General features: G+C 59.1%; 1 protein-coding gene across 3 annotated transcripts in view; it reads left to right on the top strand.

The window, feature by feature from the left end:
• Positions 1-27301, top strand: part of KAZN (kazrin, periplakin interacting protein) — a 59044-nt gene extending 31743 nt beyond the window's left edge. Inside the window, exons 1-8 of one of the 3 annotated variants that reach the window (XM_081954713.1) lie at positions 9973-10103; positions 17213-17404; positions 19264-19400; positions 19802-19972; positions 20427-20616; positions 21369-21499; positions 22498-22548; positions 22724-27301. In XM_081954713.1, the coding sequence (XP_081810839.1) occupies positions 10073-10103; positions 17213-17404; positions 19264-19400; positions 19802-19972; positions 20427-20616; positions 21369-21499; positions 22498-22548; positions 22724-22891 (1071 nt within the window). In that variant the 5' untranslated portion in view covers positions 9973-10072 and the 3' untranslated portion in view covers positions 22892-27301. Of the gene's footprint in view, positions 1-9972; positions 10104-17212; positions 17405-19263; positions 19401-19801; positions 19973-20426; positions 20617-21368; positions 21517-22497; positions 22549-22723 lie in introns of those variants that run through there. The other 2 variants (XM_081954711.1, XM_081954712.1) reach the window with 2 other exon arrangements.
• Positions 27302-27793: the final 492 nt, after the last annotated feature.

Raw genomic sequence — 27793 nt, 5'->3', positions numbered from 1 at the left:
GGGTGCTATTTGAGGTTTGGGGCCTGCCCTCTGGAACAGCATCCCCTGCACATTCACAGCCCTCTCCCCCCCCCCACCTGCTGTCTGTCTCAAAAGTTTCTCAGAGTTTCTTGGCTGTTTCCGGGGTTTGAGCAGATGTTTGTTCTGAGGTTTTGTCCCTTGTTTTTTAAATTCTGTATGCCACCCAAAGTCAGCCAGGAATCAGTGACTTTGGCAGAGTGAATGGTATCCGTGGGGCAGCTCTGGTCCCTCATGGCCTTCCCTTCTCACCACCCTCCGCCTCTTCTTTGCTTGGACTTCACCTTTCCCTCCCCAAATAATCCACTTCTCCAATTCTACTCCCACTCGGGTGGCAGCTGGCATTCGGCTCCCCATTTTATAGTTGCAGGATGGGAAACGGGGACCATGCAATGCGCTGGTTCCGGCTTCCTGTTCCTTCCACTGGCGAAATGTCTTGGATGGGTTTGTGGTGGATCAGGTGCACCTGACGGCTTTGAATTTATCAATGGAGAGAAGTTTTCACCTCCTTCCATTCCTGCGCCTGCGTAGTTCTACAACTACGGAGAACGACTTCTCCCCCACGGGTGTCGGAGACGAAGGTTATTCCTCTGAGAGGCCCCAGGGCTTCTCGGCTCCTGAGGGCTCTTTGTGCCCATTGAGCAGGGCCCGCCCGGCGGCTGTCAGCCTGGATTTGGGTCCGGTCCCTGCCAGCAAGCCAGGCAAGGTGAGGAAGGAAAGGAAGGCCAGGCACTTGTGAGACCTGTGATTGGCCCGTTTCCCGGGCTCTCCTTAGGCCGTGTTGGCTGATTCTGGGACCTCCCAGCCCCAAGCCCTCCCTGCCAGGGCGGAGGGTGGGCTCTTTAGGGGCAGCCCAGGGATGGGGCTCAGCTCCTGCTGGAATGGGGCCTCCCCCACCCCCTCCTGGCTCCCTCCGGCCGGCCGCTCTGAAGGTGGCCCCTGCAGGAGGAGAGCTGCCCAGGGTCGCCCTGGCTGTGCACCACCAGCAAATGTGGCTGTCATTTTCCCAGAAACTGTGTCTTCCTCCTCTGGATGATTTAGCCTCTATGGGCTTCCTAATGAGCTGTGTTTGTCCACTGCCCCCCCCTCCAATGGCAGATAATGACCCCTTTGCAAGCCCCCCCCTTGCTAGATCCAAGCATCCTGGCTCTGGCTGGACCAAGGCTTTGTTCTCCCCCCCCTCGCTTCTCCCCTCCTCCTCTTTTTACTTATTTATGGGGAGGGGGGCGAGAGTGGTGCTGCTGTCGGATAAATTAATTTCTTGCCCATTTCCCTGGCAGTCCTTGTCGCCTGAACAGCCCCCAGGAGAATCCTGTCTTTATCCCTGATAAACCACCTCTGGCAGTGCCCCCACCCACACCTGAGAACAGCCAAGCATTGGGGCGGGGGGGGGGAGCAATTAAAGACTTTGATGGGCCCCATTTCTCTCTCCGCCTGGGGCTCCCGGGGCAAAAGTCCCAGGGGGCGAAATAAGTGGGGCTTTGGGGGAGGGTCTTTTGTTGAAGGCATCTGGTTCTTAGGCCAGTGGGACCAGGAAATCCCTCGACCTTCTTTTTATTTATGTATAGGCCGCCCCACCCCCAACGGCACTGTTTTGAACTCTGTGTGTGTGTGTGTGTGTGTCCGTCCGTCCCCTTGTGTTTCATGGGGATGTTTGCATGCTCTTTCTTTGAGGCTTGAATTCATCGTGGCCAGGATGATAATAACTCCACGGCTTGCAGGCGTTTGCTTGTCCTGGGTGAATCTGGCAGTGAACAAAAGGAATATTCCTTCCTCCTCCTCCTCCCTCTTCTCACAACAGCCCCGTGAGGTGGGCTGGGCAGAGAGAATGTGTGACTGGCCCAAGTCAGCAGAGTGGCTTTCATGGCAAAGGCGGGACTGGAACTCCCCATCTCCCTGCTTTCTAGCCTGGCACCTGGGCTGCCATCACTTTTGGCCTCCCTTTCAGCTCTGCTCAGTTGCTTTTCACCCCTCTTTCTCTGTGGCTGAAACTCCTTGGCCCCAAAAGGCCCCTGGTCCGAATGGGTCTGGGACTGCTGCTGGGGGCCTCACTCAGCAGTCACCCCCTGGACCACACGGGAGCCGGTGGGGGAGGGGGGGAAGCCTTCCCTCTCTGCAGCTGAGTTGGCTTGAGGGTCTTCAGACACGGGCTCAGCTGGGAAGCCTGGCCGGGGCTCCTGCCCCCTCCTCCCCCTCCTCCTCCTCTTTTTCCCATTTCAGGAGCAAAAGCTGGCCACCCCCCACCAGCCCCTAAAGGCCCCTGCAGAGAGAACGTTTTGCCTGGAAGGCCAATCCAGCCGAAGTCTTCTTCTGGAAAGCCCCATCGGCCACTGAGCTGCAAATGTGCCCGGATGCTTTCTAAGCACGGCTGGAGGAAGCCCAGGGAGCTTGGAAGAGGAACAACTGGGGGAGAGAACGTGTCCTCCCCTGAGGACCAAACTGGGCGAGAGGCAACCGATCCTCCTTGCCCAGCTCTAGGAGGCCTTCAAGCCCCGTGGCAAAGTTGCATTTTGCCCTTGGTGGCTGCCACCAGAGGTGGAAATAGGCGCTGGTTTCAGCGGCAGAATCACAGAGTTGGAAGGGACCTTGGAGGTCTTCTAGTCCAGCCCCCTGCTCACGCCGGAGACCCTGCCCCATTCCAGACAAATGGCTGTCCAGTCTCTGTCCAGACAGACCAGGATGGAGCACCCACCACTTCTGGAGGGGAGCCTTTCCTCCTGGTTAATTGTTCTGTCAAGAAATGTCTCCTAGGTTGGCTGTCTCCTTGCTTAGTTTTCCCAGAGACCAGGCTGGGTGGGAGTGGGCGAGAGGCCCTTCCTTCCTTCCTTCCTTCCTTCCCTTGCCCAGTCTTCAGCTATATGGAAACAGGGTGCTCTATTTGGGGGTTAAGCATCTTCCTTGCTCCTACAGAAGGGACCGGAGTCCCTTTCTATTCCCTCCTGCCCCTTTTTTTAAAGCTCCATCGCCCTTCCTGGGCCCCCCAATACCCTCTGAGCGTTCACCCTGAAACTGGAAGGTCCAGGCAGGCAGGATTTCTGCCAGGCGTCTCTCCAGCTGCCCTGGGAGGATGAGTTTCCCCCGGTTGGACTGGCTGGGGACTTCGTAGCCCATCCTCCTTGCCTGACAGATGGGAAGTGTAACACCCAGATCCTAAAAGGACACCCCTGTCTTTATCCGGGAGCATCTGTTGGCTTCGGTCCAGGATCCCCATTTTTATTTGGGGGGGGGGGATTTCATGCAGGGATTGAAACCCAGCAAATTGGATTAATCAATCCAGTCGTCTCCCTTTTGATGCAGGCCATAGTTTTAATGAAGGAAACACGCGTGGGGATTAAATTAGCAGTCGAGTCAGGAAGAGGGTGCCGGATTGGTTGCCTTGATTAAGCCTCACGGTGAATTAGCCCTCTGATTAATTTTTCCTGTTCCTGGATGTCAAAAGAGATTTCCTGATACAACCTTATTCCTGCCTCTTCCCTCCCCAAAGGAAGCAGCCAAGTCCACCCAAGATTCACTGGGGTTCTTGCTCTGCGGTTGAGCGGTCAGAATCCACCCGCTGTCAGATTCCCAGCTCTAAAGCGAGAGAGGTTAAATCTGCAGAGGAGGTTTTTGACCCCTCCAGCCATCTCTCGCACCTGGGGGCACCTGGTCGAGAACTTCTCAAGCTGGGCTCAGCTCCAGCCACAGCGCAAGAAGCAGCTTGTCCACCACCACCACCACCACCCCGGTCCCCCGAATCCATTTCCAAGCCCCACATCCTTGGATTTCCCGGAAGGAGGCGAGGGCCTTCTTGACCACCTCCCTCCCCGTTCACCCAGCAAGAGTGCAGAGGCGCTTTGCCATCTTCGCCCTGGGTGGAAGGTCCTTTAACTGCCAGGGTGAGCTGAGCCCCTCCCCTCCCCTGGTAGCCTCTCCACCCCCACCCCCACCCCCTGCTAATCAGGTCTGACCTGGCTTCCCTTTTTCAAGGTCACCTGCTGTGTGCTGCCACCTGCTGGGAACAATGACAAACTCTCCTCCTCCTCTCTCTTTCTACCACCCTCTTCCTCCTCAGCTACTGAGCATTCCCTTCTCAGTCCCATCCCTGGAGGTTCCCTCATTTGTCCAGAACAACGGTGGAAGGAATCTTGCTCTGGGCAGAGGGCTGGACCAGGAGATTTCCCCCACCCCAGCTCTCTTCTCCCAACCCTGGGATTTCACCACCAGGACTCCTGCCCCCCCCCTTCCTCCCCCCTCCCCCCCCCTCTTTTGGCGAAAGATATCTTTGAAAGCCCTGGGTGGCTGATGTATTATGCTGATCTATAAAATATATAGGAATTTTTTTAAAAAAAAATCCCATTAATGGCCAATTCCTCCGGGGTGGGTTCTCTTGAGGATGGCTGATCATTTCTAACCCCCCCCCCCCCAAGAGAAATTTGGGGAGATGGAAGCAGGGGGCAGAATATCCCTCCATCGGGGCCCCGAGGTCTGATTCCCTCCTCCAGCTGTTTTTGAGGGACACATCTGGAGCTCTTGGGTTCTCTCCATTTCTTCCTTTTCGCTCTTTAGGTCATTTTGCCACTTTGTGATTTTAAGAAAGGAACTTTGCATCTTCTCTGCGCACAGTTTCTCCCGCTGCTCAGTGGCAATTCTAGCTGTGCTTCCTGCAGAGGATGGTGGGCTTTGGCCCTGTGGCCCCTTCCAGCCAGATGGGAGAGGACCCCCCACCCCCAGCTTCAGAGCAGCGCCAGGGCTGGCGTTTCCCTCGGTGGAAGAGTTTGGGGAAATTGGTTTTCTCCGCAAGGCCTGCCCAGCAAATCCTTCCAAAAACGCAAGGCCATAAATCAGCCGCGAAGCTTCCCGGGGCTATGATTGACATTGCGTGGTGGATGCTCCTCAGGCGTGTGGCTTTCCGCCCCTTCGGAGGGAAGACAGGGACCCTTTATGAGAGGCTAAAATCCGTCTCTGTGTCGAGGGAGCTTGAAAGGAACTTGACCTGAAAAATCCCCACTTTTCAGAAAAGGAGGCCAGTGTTTGAATGAAGGATTGTTCCTGCAGCTGCATCTGACATCGGAGGAATGAGCGAAACCTCTCCACTCTCATTCAGGGAGCCCAGAGGATTTTTTTATTTTGTTCACCCCCCCTCCACACAATATAAATCTCATACAAATGCTATACCCCCCCAACCCCCCCGCAAAAATTCACATTCAAATATTATACCAAACATCCCAGAGGATTTTTCAACGAGGTGAACAAAGAGGTGCAAAATTCTGGGCCCATTTCCTTCCATCGCCAGAACTCGGCCTCGGCTGCTCTCTCTGAGGAACAAGCCCAGGGCAGCCTTGCAAAACACCTACAGAGCCCCCTGATTCCCAAGACCTGATCCTTCGCTGGGGGTTTTGGGGAGACCCTCGCATGAAATGTCTCCTGCGCCTTTCCCCATCGCCCCCGCCCCCCCCAAGTTTGCTTTTACAGCGAGGTTGCTTTGGAGGGCGAAGAGGATTTCAGGGGCTTCCTTGGAGGCAGAGGGTGGCATTTGGGGAAATGAGCAGGGAACTGGGTGAATGCCATGTTGCCTTTTCGGTCCCTGGGCAGGTGTGTGGCCCACCAGGTATGGCTGAACACACCCGCAGTGTCTTTTACCGTGAGTCGCTGGCTGGGGCTGCTGGGAGCTGTAGTGCCGCCACATCTGGAGTGCCGGGTCTCAGGTGACCTTTGGCCCCGGTGGGAGCCCAGGACAGGTGGGCAGCTCTCCGTGGTGCTGAAGCAGCCTTCCCCTGACCCAGCGCTCCTTTGGCCCCGTCATTGGGATTTGGCAATCATAATAACGACCCCTTCTGGCTTGTGGTCAAGGATTTGCCCTCAGAGATGAAGCCATCTGCTCCAAAGTAGGCATATTATGACTCTTCTTCAGAGGTTCAGTAAATAGACGCCAGATTTATGTCTATGGAGAATCTCAGTCTTCCAAGTCATGGCTGAGGCAGAACTGAAGATGCTTCTAAGATGAGAAGCAAAACGCCTTCAAGAGAAAAAAAAAGCACAGAATGTCTAGTTGCCTTTTGAAAAAGCACCTTTGGAAGCTAGGTTTCCTTCCTTCCTTCCTTCCTTCCTTCCTTCCTTCCTTCCTTCCTTCCTTTCTGTCTGTTGCCAGAAATGACGTATCTTCTCCTCCACAGGATGTAAATGTGGTGATCTGTTTGTTTGGTTTCTATGGCACCTGTCCTTCTGGAGCTGCAGGCAGTGAGCCCCTGGAGTCCTTCCTTCTGTTTCTTCCTGTGAGGTCGGCTGGGCCAAGGGGGCAGGAGTGGCCCCGGGGTCACCTGTCAGGCCCGTGGCTTCCCCAGACTGAGACCAGCACCTTCCCTGTCCCCTCGTCCTTTAATTAGCCATCGCTCCACCTTGGGTTAACCTCGCAGGCTACGAGACACCGCCAAAGAGTGGTATTTATTGTACATTCATTGTTCCACCCTGCGATGCATGTTTTCTCTTTAATTATATGAAACGTGTAGACAGTTTATGCTTCTTTGATGGTAAACTGTTTCTATGTTTACCTATTGTCACATCTTGGGGTGTTGGTGGTTCAGAACAAAAAACAGGTTACGACCATTACAATGATACAAGCATTAGGTGGTATCTCTCTCCACCAACAAGTGTCCCCAGATCAAGGTGGATTCTGGGACCGTTGGTCAATAGAGGGACTGTCACCCCGAGGGGAGGTGGAGTCATCGGGTGGAGCCTGTCCCTCCTGGCCTTTTTGCTCCAGATGGGGGTGCAAGTCCAGTTGTTTCTGGGCAAAAGAGTGCATGGTCCCATCCTCCACCTCCCCTCCCACGAGGGTTATGCCCTTGTCAGAGACGCTCCAGAGCGAGTAAGGAGCCCTTGGGAGGGGGGGGGAATTGAAAGCATGAATGGCCCAGATGCCAGTGTGGAGGCGACTGGCTCTGATGAGACCAGCTGTGGGCTAGGCCGAGAAGCCACACACACACACACACACACACACACACACACACACACACACCCACACATACACAAAGGCCTGGGAGAAAGCAGCGAGTCTGCGGCGCGGCTGCTGAGGAGGGGGCTCATATGCCCCGAGTAACTCCATTTCCCCTCGGAAGCTTTACCTGTAGCTGCAGGAAGTTGTGTTATTGTGTGGTCCTATTATTGTTGTTGTTTTCCTGGCGCTTGTGTAGAAATGTCCTTGCGTTAAATTTAAGGCTGTGGTTTCTTCTTGAAAACCAGCTAGGAAAGCAGAATTCAATGCAGAAGAGAGAATTGGCCTCAGCAGCCCGGCCCTGACCTCCTCCCCCCCCCTCTATTTTCATCTTCCTTGACCTCTGGTTTATTTGCGTTTTCTGACTGTGCCCCCACCTTTGCTAGGCGGCCCCAGAAAAGCAGGAGGCCGTTGAGTCAGGAACGAAATCTTCCCATGGTAAATAAAGCAGGAGGGACGAAAGGGAACAGAAATAGATTCTGTGGGAGAGTAATGCGGAATAAATGCTCCTCCACAGCCCCAGGAGAAAACGGGCCCACGGAGGACCCTCGTCCCACCAGCCTCGGGGAGCTTCTGAAGGAGCCTCCCCCCCCCTTGCAGAGCCCCCCGCCCCTCCCCACCAGTTGGTACCGATGCCCCTGAACGTCTCCCCTGCAGACAGCAGCAGCCCCTCGCCCTGAAGGAGCCCCTTCCTCCCAAGTGGGGAAAGGGCATCTCTGAGGAAACTGCAAAAAAAAGCGAGAGAATTAAAAGGGTGTTTGATTTGATATGGCTCAAGTCAGCTGGGAAAATAGATCTGATTCAGTGTTTCAAGCAGAGGGGTTTGATCGTCCGGATCAATGGGAAAAGAGGCCTCTGAAATCAAATCTTGGATGCCTCCAGCGAGGATGGTAGAAAGAAGGCAAGGACCACCCAGCAGCCTCAGAACTGGCCAGCAAAGTGCCTGAATTATGCTGAACGAGAGAAGGGCTCCCTGGGACCCCGGGGAGGGGAGGAAATAATCCAGGTTTTAGTGGTTTCCTCACTGCCACCCACCAGACAGCAGAAGGTGTGACACACACGGAGAGAAACATCAGCAGGGAAACAGCACGGAGGGAAGGGAAACAGCGGAAGAACTCCAGGCAGACCGAATAGAGCGGGAAGGGGCCTCAGAGGTCTTCTAGTCCAACCCCCTGCTCAAGCAGGAGACCAGGGGTGAGAAGAGAGATGAGTGGGGATCACTCCGTAGGCCAACAGATAGATTGGATGTTAGGAGCAGACAGAAGAATCCGGGTTAGAGAAAGAAAAATAAGAGACCCGCAGCCGAAGCCTTTCGGCCTCCTTCAGCCCCTTCGTGTCTCTGCCTAAGCAGTTTCCAACTGAAGAGCCAGGCATAAAAAGAGTTTCCTAACCACAGAGCCCCAGACTGGCCCTGCAGCTCCCCCTTCCTGCCCCTCATGCTTCTGACTCCCTCATCCGGGCTCTTTCAGCCTGGAATTCCCCCTCTCTCCCGCTCCCCACTTAGGGCTTTTCCCACAAGTCAAGAGCTGCTTTAAAAAAGAGGAAAGTTTTTTTCAGGCGTGTTTGAGCGAGAGAGAGAGAGAGAGAGAGAGAGAGAGAGAGAGAGAGCCACCCTCCTCCACATGGGGGGGGGGCTTTGCAGCAAGGCTCAATGGGGAGGGGGTGCTTTCCCACGCCACAGCCCTGCCATGATCCTCCCTTTGCCTGCAAGGGGTGGGAGGAGCCCACAGCCTAAAACTTTTCTGGCTCTGCAGAGTCCCTGCTTTCTTCTCTGCCTGTAAAGGGTCCTCCCCCCCAGGTGGCTCCCTGCCAAAGGGAAGGAAAGTGGGGGGGGGAGCTCAGGGGGAGGTTTTAGGGCAGGGTCTGCAACCTGCAGTGGGGGTGGGGGGAGCGGCTGCCACCTGGCCCTTTACCTCTTCCTGCCCAGCTCAGGTGGCTCCATTTCATGAGGCCGTGGACGCTTGGGACACAGAGCGCCAAGCAGTGCAGGGCATCTTTGGCTTATGACTGCAAGCGGGTCCAAAATTTCTGTTGCTAAGCCTAGGCAGTTGTTAAGTGAGTCATTTGCCTGATTTTACGACCTTTTTCGCCCCAGTTGTTAAGTGGAACATTGCAGTTGAGTTGTTAAGTGAACCAGGCGGTCGTTAAGCAGGCCCCACTGCAGCTTGTCTTGTCTGGGAAGGCTGGGATGCGGCCACGGTGGTACATCCACGCCACTCCCAAAGTGTGCGACCACGGGGGTGGGGTGGGGGCTGCAGCAGTCGTAAGTACGAGGTGCCCCTCTCAAGGGCAAAAGCAGGGCTACGTCCGAGCGTTGCTTTCCTTGCCCAGGGGGCTGGTGTCATCTCTGGTCCTGGAGTCACACCCTTGCCACCTGTCTAGAGGCCCCTTCCTGCACAGAGAGTAAGGCCCTAGTCCTCATGGGGTTAGAGAAAGGACCGATTAGGACAGGTCATGGTTTAGTCCAACTGGGACGATCCTTGCCTCTCAGCACGGTTATCCGGGAACCCAACCCCACCCACCCCCGCCAACTCCCTTCCAGTCCCTTTCACAGATGGAGGGTTTTGGGGCCAGGCCAGAGGGGGCTTCCCCCCTGCAACCTGAGAAGGAAGCAAGTGGCCCTTCAGATCAGAGCGAGACCCTCCCCCTTCCTTTGGCCCTTCTGCAGACAGCCCCCCCCCAAAGAAAGCAAAAGGGAAGGAGGCAACTCTCCCGGTGCCTCCCACCCTCCCTCGGGGAGAGGAGATCAGATCAGGCGGAATCTGCCGGGGCTTCTCCGTCTGCTTCTCCTGGAGGCCGCCGGTTGGGCAGGGGAATAGCCCGTGGCCCAGGCGGGCAGGGAGGGGAGCTTCCGGCTGGCACAGGCCGAGTGGCAGCAGCAGCAGCAGCAGCACCTGTTGAGCACAGGCAGGCCAGGGCTCCAGGTAGCGCAACCGGTCTTCCCTTCCTTCCTCCCTTCCTTCCGGCTGGCTCTCTCGGGGAGGAGTCGGGCGGAAGAGAGGGGAGAGCAGCAGCCACCGCGGCAGGCAGGCAGGCAGGGAAGGAACGACCGGCCGTCAGAGCAGCCCCCCTGCCCCCCCCAGCATGAAATCGGAGAGTGAGGAGAGCAGGCCAGGTAGGTGGGGGCCAGCGGGCTGGACCGCTCTCTGGGCTGCCTCTCAGCCTCTGGTTCCCCTCACGCCGGTGGGCTCTTGTTGGGGCTCTGCTGGCAGCCAAAGGGGGCTTGGGGTGGGAAGAGGGGGATGGGGGAGCCTTGGGGAGGGACAGCAGGTCCTGGGGGAGGGGGAGCTGGCCCTGGACCCTTCCCTCTTGGACACTGTCTCTCAGGCCTCGGAGGAAAGCCAGGAAAGCCCCCCCCCCACCCGGAGAGCTGTGGGGCAGGTGGGGGGCCTTCTGGGCACCTGGCGGGCAGGAGAAGGCATTTCCAAGGAGTTTCCAAATCGGTAGCCGAGGGGGAGGTGTGGTTTGCGGCAGGGCTCCTGCGGTGAGTGCCAAGCCTGATGGGTTTGTGGGAGGGTGCCTGCCTTTGATGTCCGGGAGAGGCAGATCAACCCTCGGCTGCCTCCTTTGCTTTCGCCTTGTCAGCCGGCTGCATCGCCGGGAGCCCCCTGGGTGGCCGGCCAGGGACTCTGCATGGGACGGAAGCCCCTCGAGGCTGCTCCCACTGGCCTCCCTTGGGCCCCGGGGCGGAGGAAGGCCAGGTGTTCCCTCCAGAGCCTGGGCAGCCTTCCCAAGGCCTGGGCTGCCTCTTCTGCCGGTCGGCAGGGAAGGGGCCCCTCTGGCAGATCCTTTGCGGAGGCGGCAGGAGCCCGGTGCACTGGCAGGGCTTTTGCACGGGAGCATCGGCAAGGAGGGCCCTGGAAGCTTTGGGCGCCAGGCGCCAGGATCCAACTTGGGTCTTGGCCCCCAACGGCCCCCAGGTGCCTGTAGGGTTTGTGCCGCAGCTTCTCTCTCTGGGGCGCCACAGAATTGGGCGTCTCTTTCGGAAGGCTCATTCGTGCTGCCCGGGGAACTCTCTGCCACTTGAGGCTGCCCTGCCCGTGCCTTTCCAGGGGAACTGGAGAAATTGCTCGGCCGTAGAGGCCCTCTGTCCTTCTCCCGGAGAAATGGGGCGGAAGCTGTGGGTCTCCCTAAGGGGGGCTGCAGAAATGCTGGAGGGGAGGGGAGGGTAAGGAAGTTACTCCGGTAATAAAAGCCCCCGGAAGCCCAGTGAGGCCTTCCTAAACAGAAGCCAAAGAAGCAGGGAGGGTTCTTCTCCTTGGATCCAGGCTGCCGCGTGTCCTCCAGCCCAGCCGAGCTGCAGCCCAGGCTCCACACGGCCACCCAAAGCCTCTGCCAGTGGGTCCATGAGGACTAGGTGCTTAGAAGGAGGCCGGAAGAGCCGCTGCCTCTGAGGATGGGGAGACAAAGAGCGCTTGTTTGCTTTGTGTCAGGAAACTGGTCTGGTTCTCATTGGAAAGCAGCCTCCTGCTTGCAAACCATTATTCCTTTCCTTTGTGAGAAGCACACACGCACGGACACACAAAAACACAACGAGCAAGAGGGGGGGAGCTGTTCTACACTGGGGGAGGGGTTCCTTCTCTTCTGGAAGGCCTCTGTCTCTTAAAAAAACCCTGCAATCATATTTCCTCACCCCCCCCCGCTTGCTCCCCCACCTCCAGGAAAGTTATAGTTTAGTGGGGGAAGGCTGGACTTTGGCCCGAGAGCGACTCGCAGAGCCTCCAGGAAGCAAAAAAGCCTTTCTGGAACAGGAGGGGTTGAACGGAGGGGGGGGGGTATAGGAAGGCCCTCAAGCGAGGGCTTTTCCAGCCCCCCCCCTGGGATAAGGCCCTTATCCCACCCCCATTATTATTCCCTGGTGGAAAGCGGGCCTGGAGGGCAGCCGGGAGCTGCATTGCTTAGGATGATGTTGTGCAGTTAGGGGCCGGGGGGGGGGGCGCTTGCAGTCTGGGGTTCAGTCGCTGGGTGCCCCCCTCCCCCGCCTTCCCAGGGTGGGTGGGCTCTCTTCCTGACCTGGGAAGGCACCTGCTGGTCAGGTGGAGCCGGCCTTCCTTTTGACCTGAGTGCTTATCTTGGTCTCCCCCCCCCCCCCCCTGGAGGGATGAGTCAGGGCCGGGAATGGTCTGGAAGCTGCCAGTCCACTCTTGACCTTCCCTGCGGTGGACAGACGGCTGTTGCGAGGAGCCCTTGGTCCCTCCTGGCCTTTACACTCGCAAGCACCTTCTGAAGTCGAGGGGAGGCGGGAGGGGAGAGTGGCTTGGCCAGGCAGCTTTCGCACTCGGGTCCTGGGCTGATGTATTAACAGCAGAAGGGAATCTCTGCTGGTCCCGGCTGAGCTGGGCCGCCCTGGGCGCCCTCCCAGCTGGGTTGTTGTTGTGACCCAACTAGGGAAGCTCCTCAGAGCGCCAGGGACTCCCCCGGGCGGTTAAACCCATGAAACTCAGAATCTACTTTGGTGGCCTCCATCGTCCTGGTGGCTCTTCAAATTCCAGGGAATCGGCTCCTCTTGGAGGGAAGATTGTAGCTGCTCCCAAGTACGAGACTGTCAGCCCCTCTGGGGAGCCTCCATTGGCCAAAGGCCCTCTGCCCCCACTCCCCCAGAGTTGGGGTTCCGGCCACCTTCCCCACCCAAGAGCCGGCCTGTCTGAGCTTCACTGGTGTCGCTGGGGGAGGGTCCGTTATTCGGCCTGCACTTTGCACCTGGCCGGCCTTCGTATCTCTTTGGGCCACACCCAGATAACCGTCCTGGACGCGCAGGTCTCCCTCCTCCTCTGTTTGGACTTTCCACCCGGGGCAATGAGTTGGCTTGGCCCAGGAACCCAGACGGGGGGCTTCACCCACTCAGGGAGGCCAAATGGCTCTCCTGGAACCCAGCCCGCTCCCCAGTTGAGCCGATGTGCAGGGGGGGCTGGCCTCTTTGGACTGTCTGGACAGACCGGGGGGGGGGGGCAGGACCTTGTGTGCTTCACCCGGAGTCAAAGGTGTATTTAAAACCTTAAATGACCGTCTGGGGGTAGGAGGAGGCCCCTGTGCCCTGGTGAGGCTTCTTTTTCCCTGGTGGGAAGAAATGGGGGGGCAGTTCCCCTTGGAAATACATAGGGGGAAGTTAGGTTCTCAGGGGGCCCAGGGGCTAAATGTGGGGTCTGGACAAACAGGAGCTGGACTTTTGCAGTGGGTGCCATAAAAAGCGAATTCATTGTTGCCGAATGGGAATGCTGGAATTGAGGTCCCCCCCCCACTCCTTGCTGTGTTCGGCTTGCACCCCCAATGGGGACGGGGGAGACGTCCCCTTCCCTCCACCCCAGGAGCCCAGAGGCTGGGGAAGAAGTTGGCCTCTCATGGCGTCGGCCGAGCCTCTTGGCAGAGAAGGCCGGGCACCTGGCAGAGGGTGAGGCAAGAGGCTGTCCCAGGCAGGTGCCCGCAGCTATTTCCCTGAATGGTCTCCAGGGTGACCCACAAACCCTCCGCCCTCCTGGGGAGAGGAAATGCCTCCTCGGCTCCTTCCTTGGCTTCCCTGGCCAGCCAACCGGCTTGGTTCCCCTCCCCTCCCCTCCCCAGGAAAGGCTCCCCGGATGCCCCATCACGTCCTGGGCAGCCGTTAGATATGGGTCTGTTGCTCCCTCCATGCACGAAGCAGGCTTGGCCCTCCAGAGTTCCTGGGCGGCTCTTTGGGCAGGACTTGGTCTTCCAAGAGCCGGGCATAAAAGTCCTGACCTTTGGGTGCATCTGAAGAGCAAAGGGGGTGCCTAGGAAGTCCCCCAAGACCGGGAAAGGAGGCCGAAGGGAAGGCCAGTTGTTTGGCTCCAGAGACCTGGACTTCAGGGGACACGAGGCCTGGGGGGGTCTGGTCTGGCCTAATTATAATTATAATCGTAACTGTATTTAACATCTATTACAAACCTTCCTAGATGGCTTTTTAAATTTTATATTGGGGTTTTAAACGGGTTTTAAATTGTTTTTTAAGTATTTAAATTGGTTTTGGGATTTTATATACAGACAGTGTGTGTGTGTTGTTTTGCTCTATGTCTTATGTTATTTTCTGTTGTTTTGATTATGAATGGTCTGTACACCGCCCCGAGTCCCTACGGGGAGAGGGGGCGGTCTATAAATTAAATAAACTATAAACTATAAACTATAACTAGAGGCTGAGAGGGCGGCCAGAGCTCCAGGAAGCAGCAGGCGGCCACTCGCAAGCTGACATCTGCCCACAGAAACTGGGCTTATGGGTGGAACCCGGGCAAAGGCGGTCGGTCCTCCTGACCCCGCAGAGCGATGTGTGGGACCTCCTTTCTGGTTGGGAGGGCCGGAGGGTGACCTGGGCTTCTCCTCTGGGCTCCGGCCTCCTCCTCCGAGCGTGGCCCTGCCTCGGTCTCTCTCAGCGACTCCACCCAGCGGCCTTTGGCCCCCTACGCTGGTCTGACCCCCCTCCCTGGGCACGTAGGCCCCTGCAGGATCTGGGCCCAGTTGAGCCTCCAACTGACAGGACACCCCAACCGTCCGGCAGAGGCTGCTTTGGGCTGAGGGCGCAGCAGGCCGGCCCTCTGCCCACCCCCAGAGGAGGCCCTCGGTGGCCCTGGATCTCCATCTGCCTGGCCCCCTCTCGGGAGAGGTCTCCCAGCCTGGGTCCGGCTTCTGCCAGGGGGGCCAGAGAGGGAGGGGGCTTGAGCACTAGGCTGAGGGAGAGCAGGCTCTGGGCAGCCTTGAACCTAGGACCCTCAGTCCACAAGGCCCCAAAGTGCAGGGATACGGGGGCCTCTGCAGGAGAAGGTTGTCTGGATGGCAGGGAAGGGAGGCCGCCATGGGGCAACCCCTCAGAGATCCCTCCCCCAGGCCACGCTTCCACCACCGGATCCTGCCGTCCGCCCCACGCCTGCCTGCCTTTCCTGGGGGGGGGGGGAAGAGAAGGGAGGAAGAAGCCTCCCCCTGCTTGGGAATTCTGCATCCCAGGCAGCGTGGGAAAATGTGGGACAGCCCTCCTCCCCTCCCCCGATCTGGCACTTGGCCAGGGATGGGCTTCCGGGGGAGAGCCTGGGCCTTGGGGGAGCATCACGGGGTCCCTGGGGAGCTGATCTCTTCCCTGGCGCCTTGCTGAAGCCCCCACTCCACCCCGTGCGCCTAGAGCGGCCTGCCCTCTTTGGTAAGCCCTCCTGAATCCTGCCCCCTCCCCTCCCCTGCCCAGATCTCAGATCTTCCCCATTGGTGGGGGGGGCGAGGGGGGACCCAGGCGTTCTTCATCAGGGAAGCATCTCAAAAATGCGAGGGGGAGTTTATTGTTTCTTGGCGCTGCTGTTGGTGGGAGTGGAGAGCAGCCAGGAGAGACACACAAGCCCCCCCCCCAACGCACGCTGCCCTTCCTGTCCCGCTCAGTCCAAGGAAGTTCCACTGGCGGATTCAGTCCCTGGATTGGGAGGGGGGGCAGGGGGAAGGAATCCAGAGTGACTTTCTTTTTTGTGGAGGAAAAACCTCCAAGGGTTTGAAAAGGAGATCTTGCTCCAAGGGCGGTTATATTCCTGCTTCCAGGGAAAGATCCGAGGGGGGAGGGCTCCAAGTGGGGGGGGGCGGGGTGGAGAAGAGGGTCCCAGGATTGCCTCTCCCCACCCCTGCTGGGCCAAGGCAACCTCTCCAACTGCCTGATCTTCTGTGTCTCCTGGAAAATGGGACCAAAGCAAACCTTCCTTTCTCCCCCTGAAGAGGAAGGGCCAGGAGTTGGCACGGGGGTGGGGGGGGTGGCAGCTTGGCAACGGGGGCAGCGCCCAATCCTCCAGCGTTTGGGGGGGGCGGAGATGAGGCTTGGGCTGCAACCCGAGTGGCATGGCTGGGTACCAGAGAGCAGGGCTTAAAAGCACAGACATGTCCCGACAGGCCTGGTGCCCAGCTGCAGGCAGGTTGGGGAAGATGGGAGTTGGACTCCCAGCCGTTCCGAGGGCCCCGGGTGGCGGAGGCAGCTGCCTGCTGAGCCTGAGAGTGGCCCCCTTGAGTCCGGTGGGGCTTGCCCCCAAAGAAGGACCGGGTCCTCTTGCCTGGTTTGGTGGTTGGTAGTTAAAGCAGCCCCACAACTGGTAATTGCAGAGCTCCTGCCAGGAAAGCTGACATTTCTGCCAGGCCTCGACTTCCTGCTGCGCTGCCAGCCCCGAGGCAGAGGGGAGGGCCCTTTCACCTGGGGGGGCAGAGAGGGGTTCTGATTTTAGAGCCAGGCTTCTCCCGTCCCCCGCTGCCTTTAATTTCAAGCCCCCTTCAAAGTCCCCGGTCCCTTCTAGCTGTGGGGCATCCCGTTCTCCCCAGCTGGGCGTTGCTGGAGGTTGGCCTGGGCATCTTTTCGAGGGGGGGGGCAGGAAGCCGTTTCCCCCCCAAGGCGCCATCTGTGAGAAAGATGTGGAGTCAGGACTTTGCGGGGTCTTTGCCCGTCTGTGTGTGTGTGTGTGTGTGTGTGTGTGTCTCTCTCCGGATAGTTAATGCAGAAGAGAGTTTTGGAAGAATCGGCGTTGGAGGTTTCTAGTCAAACAGAAAGTAAAAGAAGCAGGAAAAAAAGTCCTTTATTTAAGTCACCAATTGGGACTCAGGGAAGGCTTAGGGAGAGAGGAGACTTTTTTAAAAAAAATGCCGTTTAAATAAAATCTGGAAGTTGTCATCAAATAAATTTGCTGTGACATTTACAGATTCGGACAAGTGATATTTTATTTGACACCATAGAAAAAGAGAGAGAGAGAGAGACTCGTAAACAATATGGACTAGTGTTATGCAAAACCTAGTCACCCGAAATGGGCCGTGGTGGTGTACAATGGCTGGGCGATGGGATGTAAGGGAGGCTGGTGCCCACCCACCCAGCAAAGACGGCTGGTGCCCACCCCTCTCAGCTCAGGCAGCAAAGGGGGCTCCAGAGGGAGGCTGTTCCCAGGGGTTGGGGGCTCTGTTTTTGAATCCCTCTTACAGAATCCAACCCAAGGGGATTCTGGGGGTTGAAGTCCATTCATCACAAGGTGCCGTGATCTGTTCTCAGGGTCGCTCTCAGACGTTCCGCTTGGGGAACAAATGGAGGCCCCCAACATGCCAGGGGGCTTCCCAGTAAAGGAAGGGGGCAGCCGGAGGGGAGGGGGCACCCGGTGGCTCAGAAGGAGCCGATCTTCCTCCCGTAGGGTCTGCCTGGGGGATGGGGGGGAGGGAAGGAGGAGGAAAGGGAGGGGGAGGCCCGCTCTCATCACTGGCCCCCATTCTCTCCCCCCCCAGTCCTCCTGCGGGAAGAGGTCAGCCAGCTGCAGGAGGAGATCCACTTGCTGCGCCAAATGAAGGACATGCTGACCAAGGACCTGGAGGAGACACACGGGGACAAGGCCTCCGAGATCCTCCCGGCCACCGAGCTCAAGGTCCAGCTGGCCCAGAAGGAGCAGGAGCTGGCTAGGGCCAAGGAGGCCCTGCAGGGTAAGAGACCCTCCCCAGACACTTCAAAGCCCCCCCCCCCCGGGGACAGCCTGGATAGGCCATCTCCCCCCCCCCCGAGTCTTCAGGGGAGCAGAGCAAGGGGAGGGGGTTGCCCCAGTGCCAGTCAGCTGGGCTCAGGGAAGAAGGGGGCCGAAAGGGCAGTCCGGGACCCCTAGCCCCCCTCCCACCCCAGCTGCTTGGGGGGGGAGCATTTCACAGTCTTTGGGGGGGCTCCTCGTGACCCCACTTGTAAGAGTTCAGCTCCCCTTTTTCATCCTTGAGATTTTGGAAGCCCAGAGCTAAAAGTATTAAGCCATTAGCTGGGGGGGGGGAGGGAGTATCCTTGCTGAAGCTGCCCCATTCCCCCTCCCTCTTGGGACTCCCTGATGCAAGCCCCTCCCCCCCAGCGCCCCCTGTTTTCTCCTGGGATGTTGGCATTGGCCGATGCCCGTTCTTTGCAGAGCGGAAGGGGGGGGAGAGTTGGCACAGGCGCCCTCTGATCCTTTGCCAATGGCCGGGGGGGGGGGAGGAATGGGGGGGGGCTTAGGCAGAGTCTGGGACCTGCATGCAAAGGAGATTTTGCTCCCGGCCTTTGGGAGGTTTTTCTCCTGGAAAAGAAAAGGAAAAAGGAACTAAAGGCTCAAAGGGCCCAAAGGTGACCGACACCCCCCCCCCCCACGATGGCTGGAGATGGGAGGGAGCACATTCCTCCCCCCCCGCCCCCAGGGATGAAATGCTGCCCCCCTGTGCCCCCCCCCCCCCCGTGAGGCCAACCAAGCTGGTTCCTCCCCATCCCCACTTCACTGAGGTTGTGGTGCTTGGCTTCCTCAAAATGAATGGAAGCGTTTTCGAAGAAACCCACCCCCCAATTTCCATGGCAACCATGGCCACATTCCCCCTTGGGAGCCGAACTCCTTCCAGGCGGTGGATTGACAGGATGCCCCTCCCTCCTTTGCCCCCAAGACTTGTCCCGGGCTTCTCCCAAATGCCCCCCCCTCCCCGGACTTCCTCCTCCTCCTCCTCCCCTTGGCTGCCCTTCCTCATGAAGCAGTTTCTGCAGGTGTCCTCTCCATCCGGAAGATAAGCAGGAAAAGCCCCTCCCTGTGGAGATGTGTGGGGTGCTGAAGCCAAAGCTCTGTCCCTGCTCGGCCACCCCGTCATCCCCCCCCCCAGGCTGACTCAAGGCCCTGCGACCAAGGAGGGCAGGGGTCTCCTTGGGAAGCGGCCAGAGAGGCAGAGTCTTCTTGCATGCTGACGTGAAGCCACTTGTGAATGCCCGCACAGCTCGGAGGGGCTCGGGGGTCAGCCGAGGGCCCTGCTGTGGCTGGGCGGTGCCCACATCTCCCAGGCAGGTGGGGGGGGAGGCTGTAAGGGAAGCCAGGGAGGTGTGGCTGGGCAGCAACCCTGGGGGCAGGATGGGGCAGGGGAGGCCTGGCTCCTGGCATGCAGACTGGCACAGGCGGAGGAATCCGGGGCTTCGTCTGCCTCCTCGGCTGTTTAGGGGCCACAGTGTGGAGCCCAGGGCCCTTCGTGCACCCACCAGACACTTCCTTCAGAAAGAGTTAGCCCCCACGAGGAGCCTGCCCCCTTCCGTCTTCCCGCTTAGGTCCCTCCGTCCTTCTCTCCCTCCCTCCCTCCCTCCCTCCACCGCCCCTCCCCTCCTCGCAGCCCCAGCCGGGGCCAATCCTGCCTGCTGAGCCTTCTCCAAGATTTCTGCTGGGTCTCCTGGTAATGGAGTGAATGAAAGGGTGGCCGGGGGGTGGGGGTCGGGGGGGGGGGGAGACACAGGTGGGTGCAGCTGAGGCCTTTTATTGATCTCCGGTGCCTGAAGGTCTGCTTGCTTTTTCCTTCCCTGGCAGCCATGAAGGCCGACCGGAAGCGCCTGAAGGGGGAGAAGAGCGACCTGGCCAGTCAGATGCAGCAGCTCTACAGCACCCTGGACAGCCGCGAGGAGCAGCTGAGGGACTTCATCCGCAACTACGAGCAGCACCGGAAGGTCAGGGGGGGGGAGGAAGCCGGGGGGAGGGGGGGCGGCCTACAGGCTTCACGGGGCTCTTGGGCTGGGGGCTGGACCTCCTGTGCCGCCCAGAGGCTTGTGGGGTCTCCCCGTCAAACCCCACCCCTGCGCCTCACGGGGGCCTCTCTCAGCCGCCCCCCCCAACCCCTGGGGTGGAGGAGGGGCTGAAGTGGGCCGTTGGTTGAGGGGTGGGGGTCTGCCTGATGGGAAGCTGTCCGGGGGGGGGAGGGTAGCTCTGCACTGAGGGGGCCTGTGCCTCAGAGGGGCACCCCAAGGCCCACAGGGAAGCGCTCAGTGTTTGGGGTGAGCCCCCCCCACCCCTTCCCCAGTGGTGCATTCAAATGTTCTAAAGCCCCCACTCCTTGCCGCCCCCCCCCAAGGAGAGTGAGGATGCGGTGAAGGCCTTGGCCAAAGAGAAAGACCTCCTGGAGCGGGAGAAGTGGGAGTTGAGGCGGCAGGCCAAGGAGGCCACCGACCACGCCAGCGCCCTCCGCTCGCAGCTGGACCTGAAGGACAACCGCATGAAGGAGCTGGAGGCTGAGCTGGCCATGGTGAGCTTCCCTGCCCCCCCCCAGGCCCTTTCCCCTGCTGAGCCTCTCTGGAGGTGGCCCAGGTGGAGCCCTTTGCCCCCACCCCCAACCACAGGGATTCTTGGAAGCGCTCCTTGAGGTCACTTAGTCCAGCCCTTCCTCTCGGGAGCAGTAGAGGCTGCACTGAGCCCCAGGGCTTCCAGTCCCTCAGGGCTTTTCTCTAGGACTCGGAGGGTGCCGGCCGTGGGGGGAGGGGGAGGGGGATGGGGGGGATGATCCAAACTGGGATTAAACCAACCAGGTTAAAGTGACATGGATTTGCCAGAGCCCCTCCCCTCCAGTTGGAGTCCGCCTTGGGAGAGGCTGGTGGGCTGCAGGCCTGTTCTGGGAGAAAGGGGGGGGGTCCCTACAGCCCTGGGCCTGCCTGGCTCTGCCTGGCGCTGAGGCCGTTCTGCTGCCCTCTCCTCCCGCGCAGGCCAAGCAGTCCTTAGCCACCCTGACCAAGGACGTCCCCAAGCGGCACTCGCTGGCCATGCCTGGCGAGACGGTGCTGAACGGCAACCAGGAGTGGGTGATGCAGGCCGACCTGCCCCTCACGGCCGCCATCCGGCAGAGCCAGCAGACGCTCTACCACGGCCACCCCCAGCACACGGTGGACCGGCAAGGTGAGAGGCAGCCCCACCGCCGGGCCAGTCCCACAACAGGTGAGATGAGGGTGGGGAAGGTAGTCAGGGCTCTTCAGCTGGACAACCGCCACCTGGGCCGGAGGAAGAGGCCAGCGGCTGCCCCCTTTGGCCTCCATGCCCGGAGAGGAAGAGCCGGAGCTGCCAGGCATCACCCACAGGTAGAGACGGTCCTCGCTTAGCCACAGGTGGGACCGGCGGCTCCATCGCTAAGCGAGGCATCGCGCTGTTAACGCCTTGTGATTGGGACAGCCTGGGAGTCTGCCTATTCCTCCGCGCTCCATTTGCATTTTCACCACCCTTGGAACAGTGGCTAAACAGGGCGGTTGTTAAGTGGGACTAGCTGTAGACCGTACCTGCAGACGGAGGGGCCGTTTGGGTGCAGGAAATTGGAGCCCCCTGTCCTGCTGAAGCCGCAGCCCCAGCCAGGCCCCCCGCGAGGAGGAGCAGGCTCCCTTTTCTCAACCGGCTTATTGAAAGCAAAGAGACGTTTTCAGAAAAGACAAGGACACCCATAAGGGGGCAGAAAGTTCCGGAAGTTGCGCAATCCGTAACATGCCAAGGAAAGTCCGTTCTTTTTATAAGAATCAGAATCAGTCTTCCCCCCCCCCCCCCCAAGATTCTGAGTTTCCGTGGGAATTTCGGGGCGCCAGTCCTTGGTCAGCCACAAGCAAGGCCGCCTGCGTCCTCTCACCCTCCTTCCCTCCCCTCCCCTGCCCCCCCTTGCCTTTCAGGGGTCCGAGTCAGCCCGTGCCACTCCCGGCAGCCTTCCATCATCTCCGATGCTTCGGCGGCCGAAGGGGACCGGTCATCCACGCCGAGTGACATCAACTCTCCTCGGCACAGAACACATTCCCTCTGCAATGTAAGACGCGTCTGCAGGTCATTGGCTGTTCCTAACTCATTTCTTTCCAGCCCTGGGGGGTGGGGGCCGGGGGGGGCTCTCCGCTGCCCTTGGAGGGCTGGGGGTGGTGGTGGTGGGAGGCAGCTGCTTTAAAGGGACCCAGAGCTAAAAGGAGGAGCCCAAATCTCCCTCTCTCTCTCTCACTTCAGAGGCAGCAGGAGACGGGGGGGGGGGGGGGGGCTCTGCCAAACTTTCGGCTGAGGGGGAGGGGCCTCCAGTGAGCCTGCAAGGGGGGGCTTTTCTCCCCTGGGGGGCCAAGGCTCCGGTTGTGCCAATTCTCTCCCCTGTGGCTGGGTTGTCTTAGTCCCGTGAGGGAGAACCTATGGCAGGCAGAGCCCCCGTTGTCGGCCCTCTCAGCTGTGCAGCCCATCCTGGGTCTCCCGGGAGCCTCGGTGGGATTCTGGCTCCACAAAGGGGAGGGGAAATTCCCTTGGTTCCTGGCTGAGCGGTGTGCCAGGGAGCCCAAACACCCGCCCCCCCTCTTGCCAGCCCCCGCAGGTGGAAGGGCACTGCACCTCTCGCTGGTTTGCCACGGAGGAGAAGAGACGCTTCGTGGTTTCTGTGGTAGGCAAAACCCCCGGGATCTCAGAGAGCCCAGAGAGAGAGGGAGGAGCCGAGATGGAAGGGAAACGGAGGGAGTCCTTGGCTTAAGGCCGTAACGGAGCCAAGTCCTCAGTTGGCTGTAAAGCGGATCGTCACGTGACCAACCAGATTTTACAGCCTCTTTTGCGGCGACCGGTCCTAAGGCGAGGAGAGCATGGGGGTCCCCCTCATCCGCCTCTTCCCTAAAGTCCAGCCGAGGCTCCGTAAGGGGATGGGGACCCGAGCGTGCGCAGGTGGGAGCCGCTCTCCTGGGGCTGCGCCTGGTGTGCATGCAACGACTCCTCTGTGTGTGTGTGTGTGTGTTTTGCCATGTGTCGCACCGAAATGCCACCTGACGTGCCACTCCTTCCTGGCAGGGAGATAGTCCTGGACCGGTACAGAAAAATCTGCACAACCCAATTGTCCAGGTAGGTCCTGGGCTCCTCACCAAAACTGGGGGGGGTGTCGAGGGGGGCGGGGGCTGCTCTGGGTGGCTGAAATCCAGCAGGGGAACGGAGGGAGGGGGGCTGTCGGGCAGGGGGGAGGAGCGGGTGTGTGAACCGAGCGTCTGCTCTCCTGCCCCCCCCGCCCCGCCCGGCACAGTCTCTAGAGGACCTGGAGGACCAGAAGCGGAAGAAGAGGAAGGAGAAGATGGGCTTTGGCTCCATCTCGCGGGTCTTCGCCCGAGGGAAGCAGCGCAAGTCCCTGGACCCCGGCGTCTTCGACGGGGCGGCCCCCGACTACTACATAGAGGAAGACGCAGACTGGTGACCGGCCGCCCCCCCCTCCCGCTCCCGGTGCGCGTGTGAGTGTGTGTCGGGGGGGTGAGCCTCCAGTTGCGCCAAGGCCCCGAACCCGGCTGCTCCCGCGTGGCCCTCCTGTGACCCCCTGTACATAGCCCCCCCATCCCCACACTCCCCTGTACGAACCCCTTAACTGTCGTCTGTTGAGCGATGCTGCCCGTGTTGTGTAGCCCTCCCTGGTCCCTCCTGGGAGGGTTTGGTTGATTTTGTTCTTCCTCCTCCTCCTCCTCCTCCTCCTCCCCCCAACAGCTTTTGTTTTCTATTCTCTGCCCTTTCTTGTCCCCCTCCCCACTTTTCTTTCTACAAAACTTGAAAAACTTGAAGGACTGATGTGCATTTGTAAATAGCCGCCACCACCACGGTGCACTTTGTGCTTTGTAAATGTCCCCTGCCCCCCCCCCGCACCTCCCCCCCCCCCGTTCCCCAGGAACCTCTCTATTTGTCCCGGGGGGGGGGGGAGGGGGCACCTGTGAACACATTGCCTTCAATTGGGGGATTGGAGGGGGCGCCTTTGGCAGCCTCTCAGATTCCACGCCAGCCCCGGTTCAGAAAAGACCCCTTTGCCCAGCAGTAGCCTCCCCCCCCCCCCCCCGTGGCTCTGGGGCCCCTCCGTCCGGCTCTTTTACCTCCGGTGCCCCCTTGGCAGAGCCCAAGAGGGAAGGGCCCCCAAGCGTGATTTGCACCCGCCGTCTAGGGAGGGCTGTGTCCTTCCCGCTTCTTCCTTCTCCCTGCTGAGGGGGCCGTGGGGCATCCGTGGGTCTGCCTGGCTCCTCAGGGTCTGCCTTTCATCCCCCCCCCCAAAAAAAAGTCCTTCTGAACACCTGCCCGCTTTCCACACCCCCTCCCTCTGGCTTCTCTTTTCCATCACTCAGCCGTTCTTTCCCCCTCTTTCAGCTCTTGGGGCTTCCTCGGTGGCCGGAGGGGCTCTTGGCAGCCACTTTTGGGCTCTCTGTGCCATGCAAACTGCCCCCTTGTGCCAGTCCAGGTGCAGCTCTGGCACACATCTGGGGAGGAAGCGACCTGGAGGGCGGAGAAAGATTTCCTGACAGTGAAAACAATGAATCAGTGGGAGGTTTTTAAGAAGAGATTGGACAATCCTTTGTCTGAAATGGCTGAGGGTCTCCTGCTTGACCAGGAGGGTTGGACTAGATGACCTCCAAGGTCCCTTCCAACTCTTAGTAGTGAAGCTCCTGGGGTCAACACAGAACCTGAACAGATGTTTGTGTGTGTGTGTGTCTGGGGGGGGGGGGCTCAGGATGTTCCCATTTGGGCCTGGCTGCTTTGCAGGGCCTCCGAAATGTCTCAGTGCCAAATTCCCTGTGTGTGTGTGTGTGTGTGTGTGTGTGTGTGTGTGTGTAGAGAGAGAGAGAGAGAGAGTGATCAGAGGGTCCTTTGAAGTCTAAATGTATTTTCTAATCCTTCGGCTCCTGGCAAACCCAGGGCTTTTTCTCAGGAGTGGGAGGGAAGCCTCCGTGGGGGGGGGGGGGAGGTGAGGGTTGCTCCTCCTGCATCCATTCACAGCCAGCTTTTTTTGGGGGGGGGGGCTCTGCAACTCCTTCGGAGTAGCAGCCGTGGCAGCTTCCCGTCCAGAAAACCCCCCAGGGAAGCCTCCATGGCTTTTTTGGATGGGGAAGGGGCAAAAATCCCACCTGTGAATGGGAGACTGAAGGCCAGCAGATAGACAGGTTCACAAACAGACAAACACACACACACCCCAGTACCTCCCATCCCTTCCTCCACATCCCTGCCACGGTTCCCCTTGAGGCCATGCCATGTTAGTAGCATGAGGAGGAGGAGGAGGTAGCTGGAGCAAGGGAGGGTTTGGTGGAGGAGCAGGAGGGATTGAGCTGGTTTAAAGCCCCCCCAGGAGGGGACGGAAAAACCTGCTTGGCTCGCCCACCTCCTTGCCTGAAGAATGTGAAACTGGAGTAGGCTTTTCGGGCAGGTGCTTGGAAAGGGAAGAAGGGATCAAAGGTGTGCAAGGACACAACTCTCCCAGGCTGTGCAAACACCCACAACCTCCCCCCACCCCCAGGGTGGCCACCAATCTTTGCCCCTGGAAAGTGGCTGAACCCACTCAGGCCAAAATGTGGGGTGGCTGCCGTGGCTGCCTCTCTTCCTGGCCTCTCTCTTCTCTCTCTCTCTCTCTTCCCCCCCCCCTCTGTCTCCCTCTCTCTCTCTCTCTTTCTCCTTTGTTTTTAACGCATACTCATCTACATTCCTTCATCCTTTTTTTTTTCATTTCCCTCTCTTCCCCATTGTTTAATTTTAATTTATTTGCACAATACAGAAGATGTATTCTAACTAAATTATTACATAAATATTGGAATTTATATTTTTCCACATCGGGTGGGGATTTTGTGATTGGGTGGGGTCTTTTATTTTTTTAGTTTGGGGTGCTTTTTTATTTTTGCTTTGTTGTGCACATGATGGCTCCAGAGGGAATCCGAGGGGGGGGGGCTCTGAGAGAACAAAATACCCCATTTGATCGTTTCCTCCCCCCATCTCCCTCCCCCTCCACCCTGAGAAAAAGGTGCCTCCGGATTTGCTAAGCAACCCCCCCCCCCTTCCAGAGACGGAGGGAGCTGGCGATGCTGCCATGGGGACCCAGCGCAGCTTTGGCAAACTCCAAACGCCAGCCCTGGCAGGGAGGCAGGCACTGGCCTGGGCAGAGTAGGGGGTTTCGGGACCCCCTGGCCTTGGCCGTCCTCCATCTCTCACCTCTAACCTGGCCTGAGACCCCCCCAGCCATCAACCCCTTGCTCCAGGCTAAGGAGAGCCCAGCTGTCTCGGGGCTACTGGATGCCTGCAAGAGGCTCTGGTCCTGCCCCCGATTCAAAGTCCCAGTACGGAGGGGAGGTTGCAGCTCTGAACACCCCCCCCCCCCCCATATACACACACATAGGGGAGCCTTGCTGTTTCTTGCAAGCTGGGCTTCAGAGCCAGCCTATGTCACAGGCAAAGACCGGGGGGGGGGGGGGCAGATTCAGTGGCACCATGTCTGCTGCTTTTTTAAAATGATGGGCATCTTCTTTACAAGCCTTAAGGAAGATCCGGGGGCTTTCCTCTGCCTGGCCCCTTCCCCCAAAGGGACCGAGTGGCTCTTAGGAGAGCAAGAGTCCCTGCCGTGGCTGCAAGAAAGGTCAAAGGTCCAGGCTGGTCAGTCCACAGTGAAGCCCATTTGCCCTCCTCCATGGGGGAGACGGGACCCCCTCATTCTGGAGAGAAACATCGACCGAATTGGCAGCCAATGGGCACCTGGGTGATGGGATAGCTGCCTTCTGGCGCACGGGAGGGCCACCTTGGTGCCCTTCCCAGGCCGGTGGCCTCTCTCCCACAGCTCCCCTAGCAACCCCCTTGCCTCCTCCCCTCCCTCAGGTCGCCCAGGAAAGGCAGCTTCTCCCACCAAGCTTCTTGCTGGCCTGCGCTGAGGCTGCCATGGCAGGTCGGTGGGCCCAGAGGCTCCCCGAGTTTGCTGCCGGCAGAAGGCCACCTCAGGCATCTCTCTCCAGGCTGCCGGGCAGGTTCCTGGCCAGCAGGGACGCTGGTTGGGGCAGCTCTCTCCCCCTCCCACCTGGCACAAGCACCCACCCTGGTGCACTCCCGCCCCAGCCTCCCTTGTGTGTGAGCTGTTTTCAGGTTCTTTGAGGAGACCAAACTTTGCCCCCCCCCCCCAGGTGGTGCAAGGACTGGCATTCTCCTTGGGGACTCAGAGCTTCCCTGGCCCTGAGGAAGGAGAAGGGGGAAGGCAGGCAAGGAGGAGGGGCCCTTGGAGAGAGTTAACACGGGGGACCCTTGGTGTGCTTGCCAGGAGCCCAAAGCTGCTTGAGGGCCAATCACCCAATACGGGGGTCCTGCAATTTGGAGTCTCCCCAGGAGGAAGGATTGGGGTTTGGGGGCCTCCCTGCTGCTCCTGAGTCTCCAGGAGCCCAATCCAGACCTTGGCTGGGCTCCACTCACAAAGCAACATTTCTGGACTGGGAAAGGGCCCCCAACAGGTCACCCCCCCCCCCACATCGGGTGGGATGTCGGAAGCTGGATTGTGGAGGGGCTGCCAGGTGCCTCTTGGATTCTCCTCTCCTTGTTAGAGCTGAGGAGAAGTTCAAACCGGAGGAAATGGGGGCAAAGGCCTCTTGAACCCGGATCCCATGATGGGACCCCAACTTTCATCCCGAGAGTGGTGGGGTGAGGCTAATCCCTGCCTTGGTGGTGCCTTCGCTCCAACGCCTTTGAGCTGAGCAGGTGGGCCATGACCCTCACCCGCCTGGGTTTTTCTGCCTGGAGCCGTTTTCAGGGGAAAGGCTTGGGATCTCCTGGTGGTGTTTTTTCCCTTGAAATTAGATCAGGAAGCAACACCCTCCCTCCCTCCCTCCCTCCCTCCATGAAAAGGACTTTCCACTCTGTTCTTTCCATCATGCCTTCCCTTCCCTTGCTCAGTGGCACTTCAGCCATTCTGGCTTCTTGTTAAATAAGCAAACCAGCAGGGGCCAATTTTAGCCCCCCCCCCCTTTTTTTTTTTGGCCATGCTTCCCCTCCCCCTCTTTTCTGCTCCTTTTCTGCACAGCTGATGCACCGTTTTTGGAAGACAGACCTTAGCTGTGCTTTCCTGGCTCTTCAAGGCTTCCTTTGAGGATCTGGTAGCCCCCTCCCTTCAGGCAGGCTGTTTGGAAAAGGAGGGGGGGGGGGTCCTGTGTGGGCCTTATAAATCGGATGATTGGCAACCCTAGGTGAGAGGAAGGCCTGGTAGGCCTGGTAGGTTGTAACACCTGAAAGGGCGAGGTTAAGCATCCCACAAGGAGACCTGAACCCTTTAAAGGGGATGGGCAGGATTTCACCCACGGAGCGCTTGCACCAAAGGGCCGGGCCACTT

Source organism: Natrix helvetica (genome assembly GCF_964273705.1).
Source record: "Natrix helvetica genome assembly, chromosome: 5".
Lineage (NCBI taxonomy): Eukaryota > Metazoa > Chordata > Lepidosauria > Squamata > Natricidae > Natrix > Natrix helvetica.
Note: the sequence above shows the minus strand (reverse complement) of the source record. Positions and strands in the feature narration are given on the sequence as shown.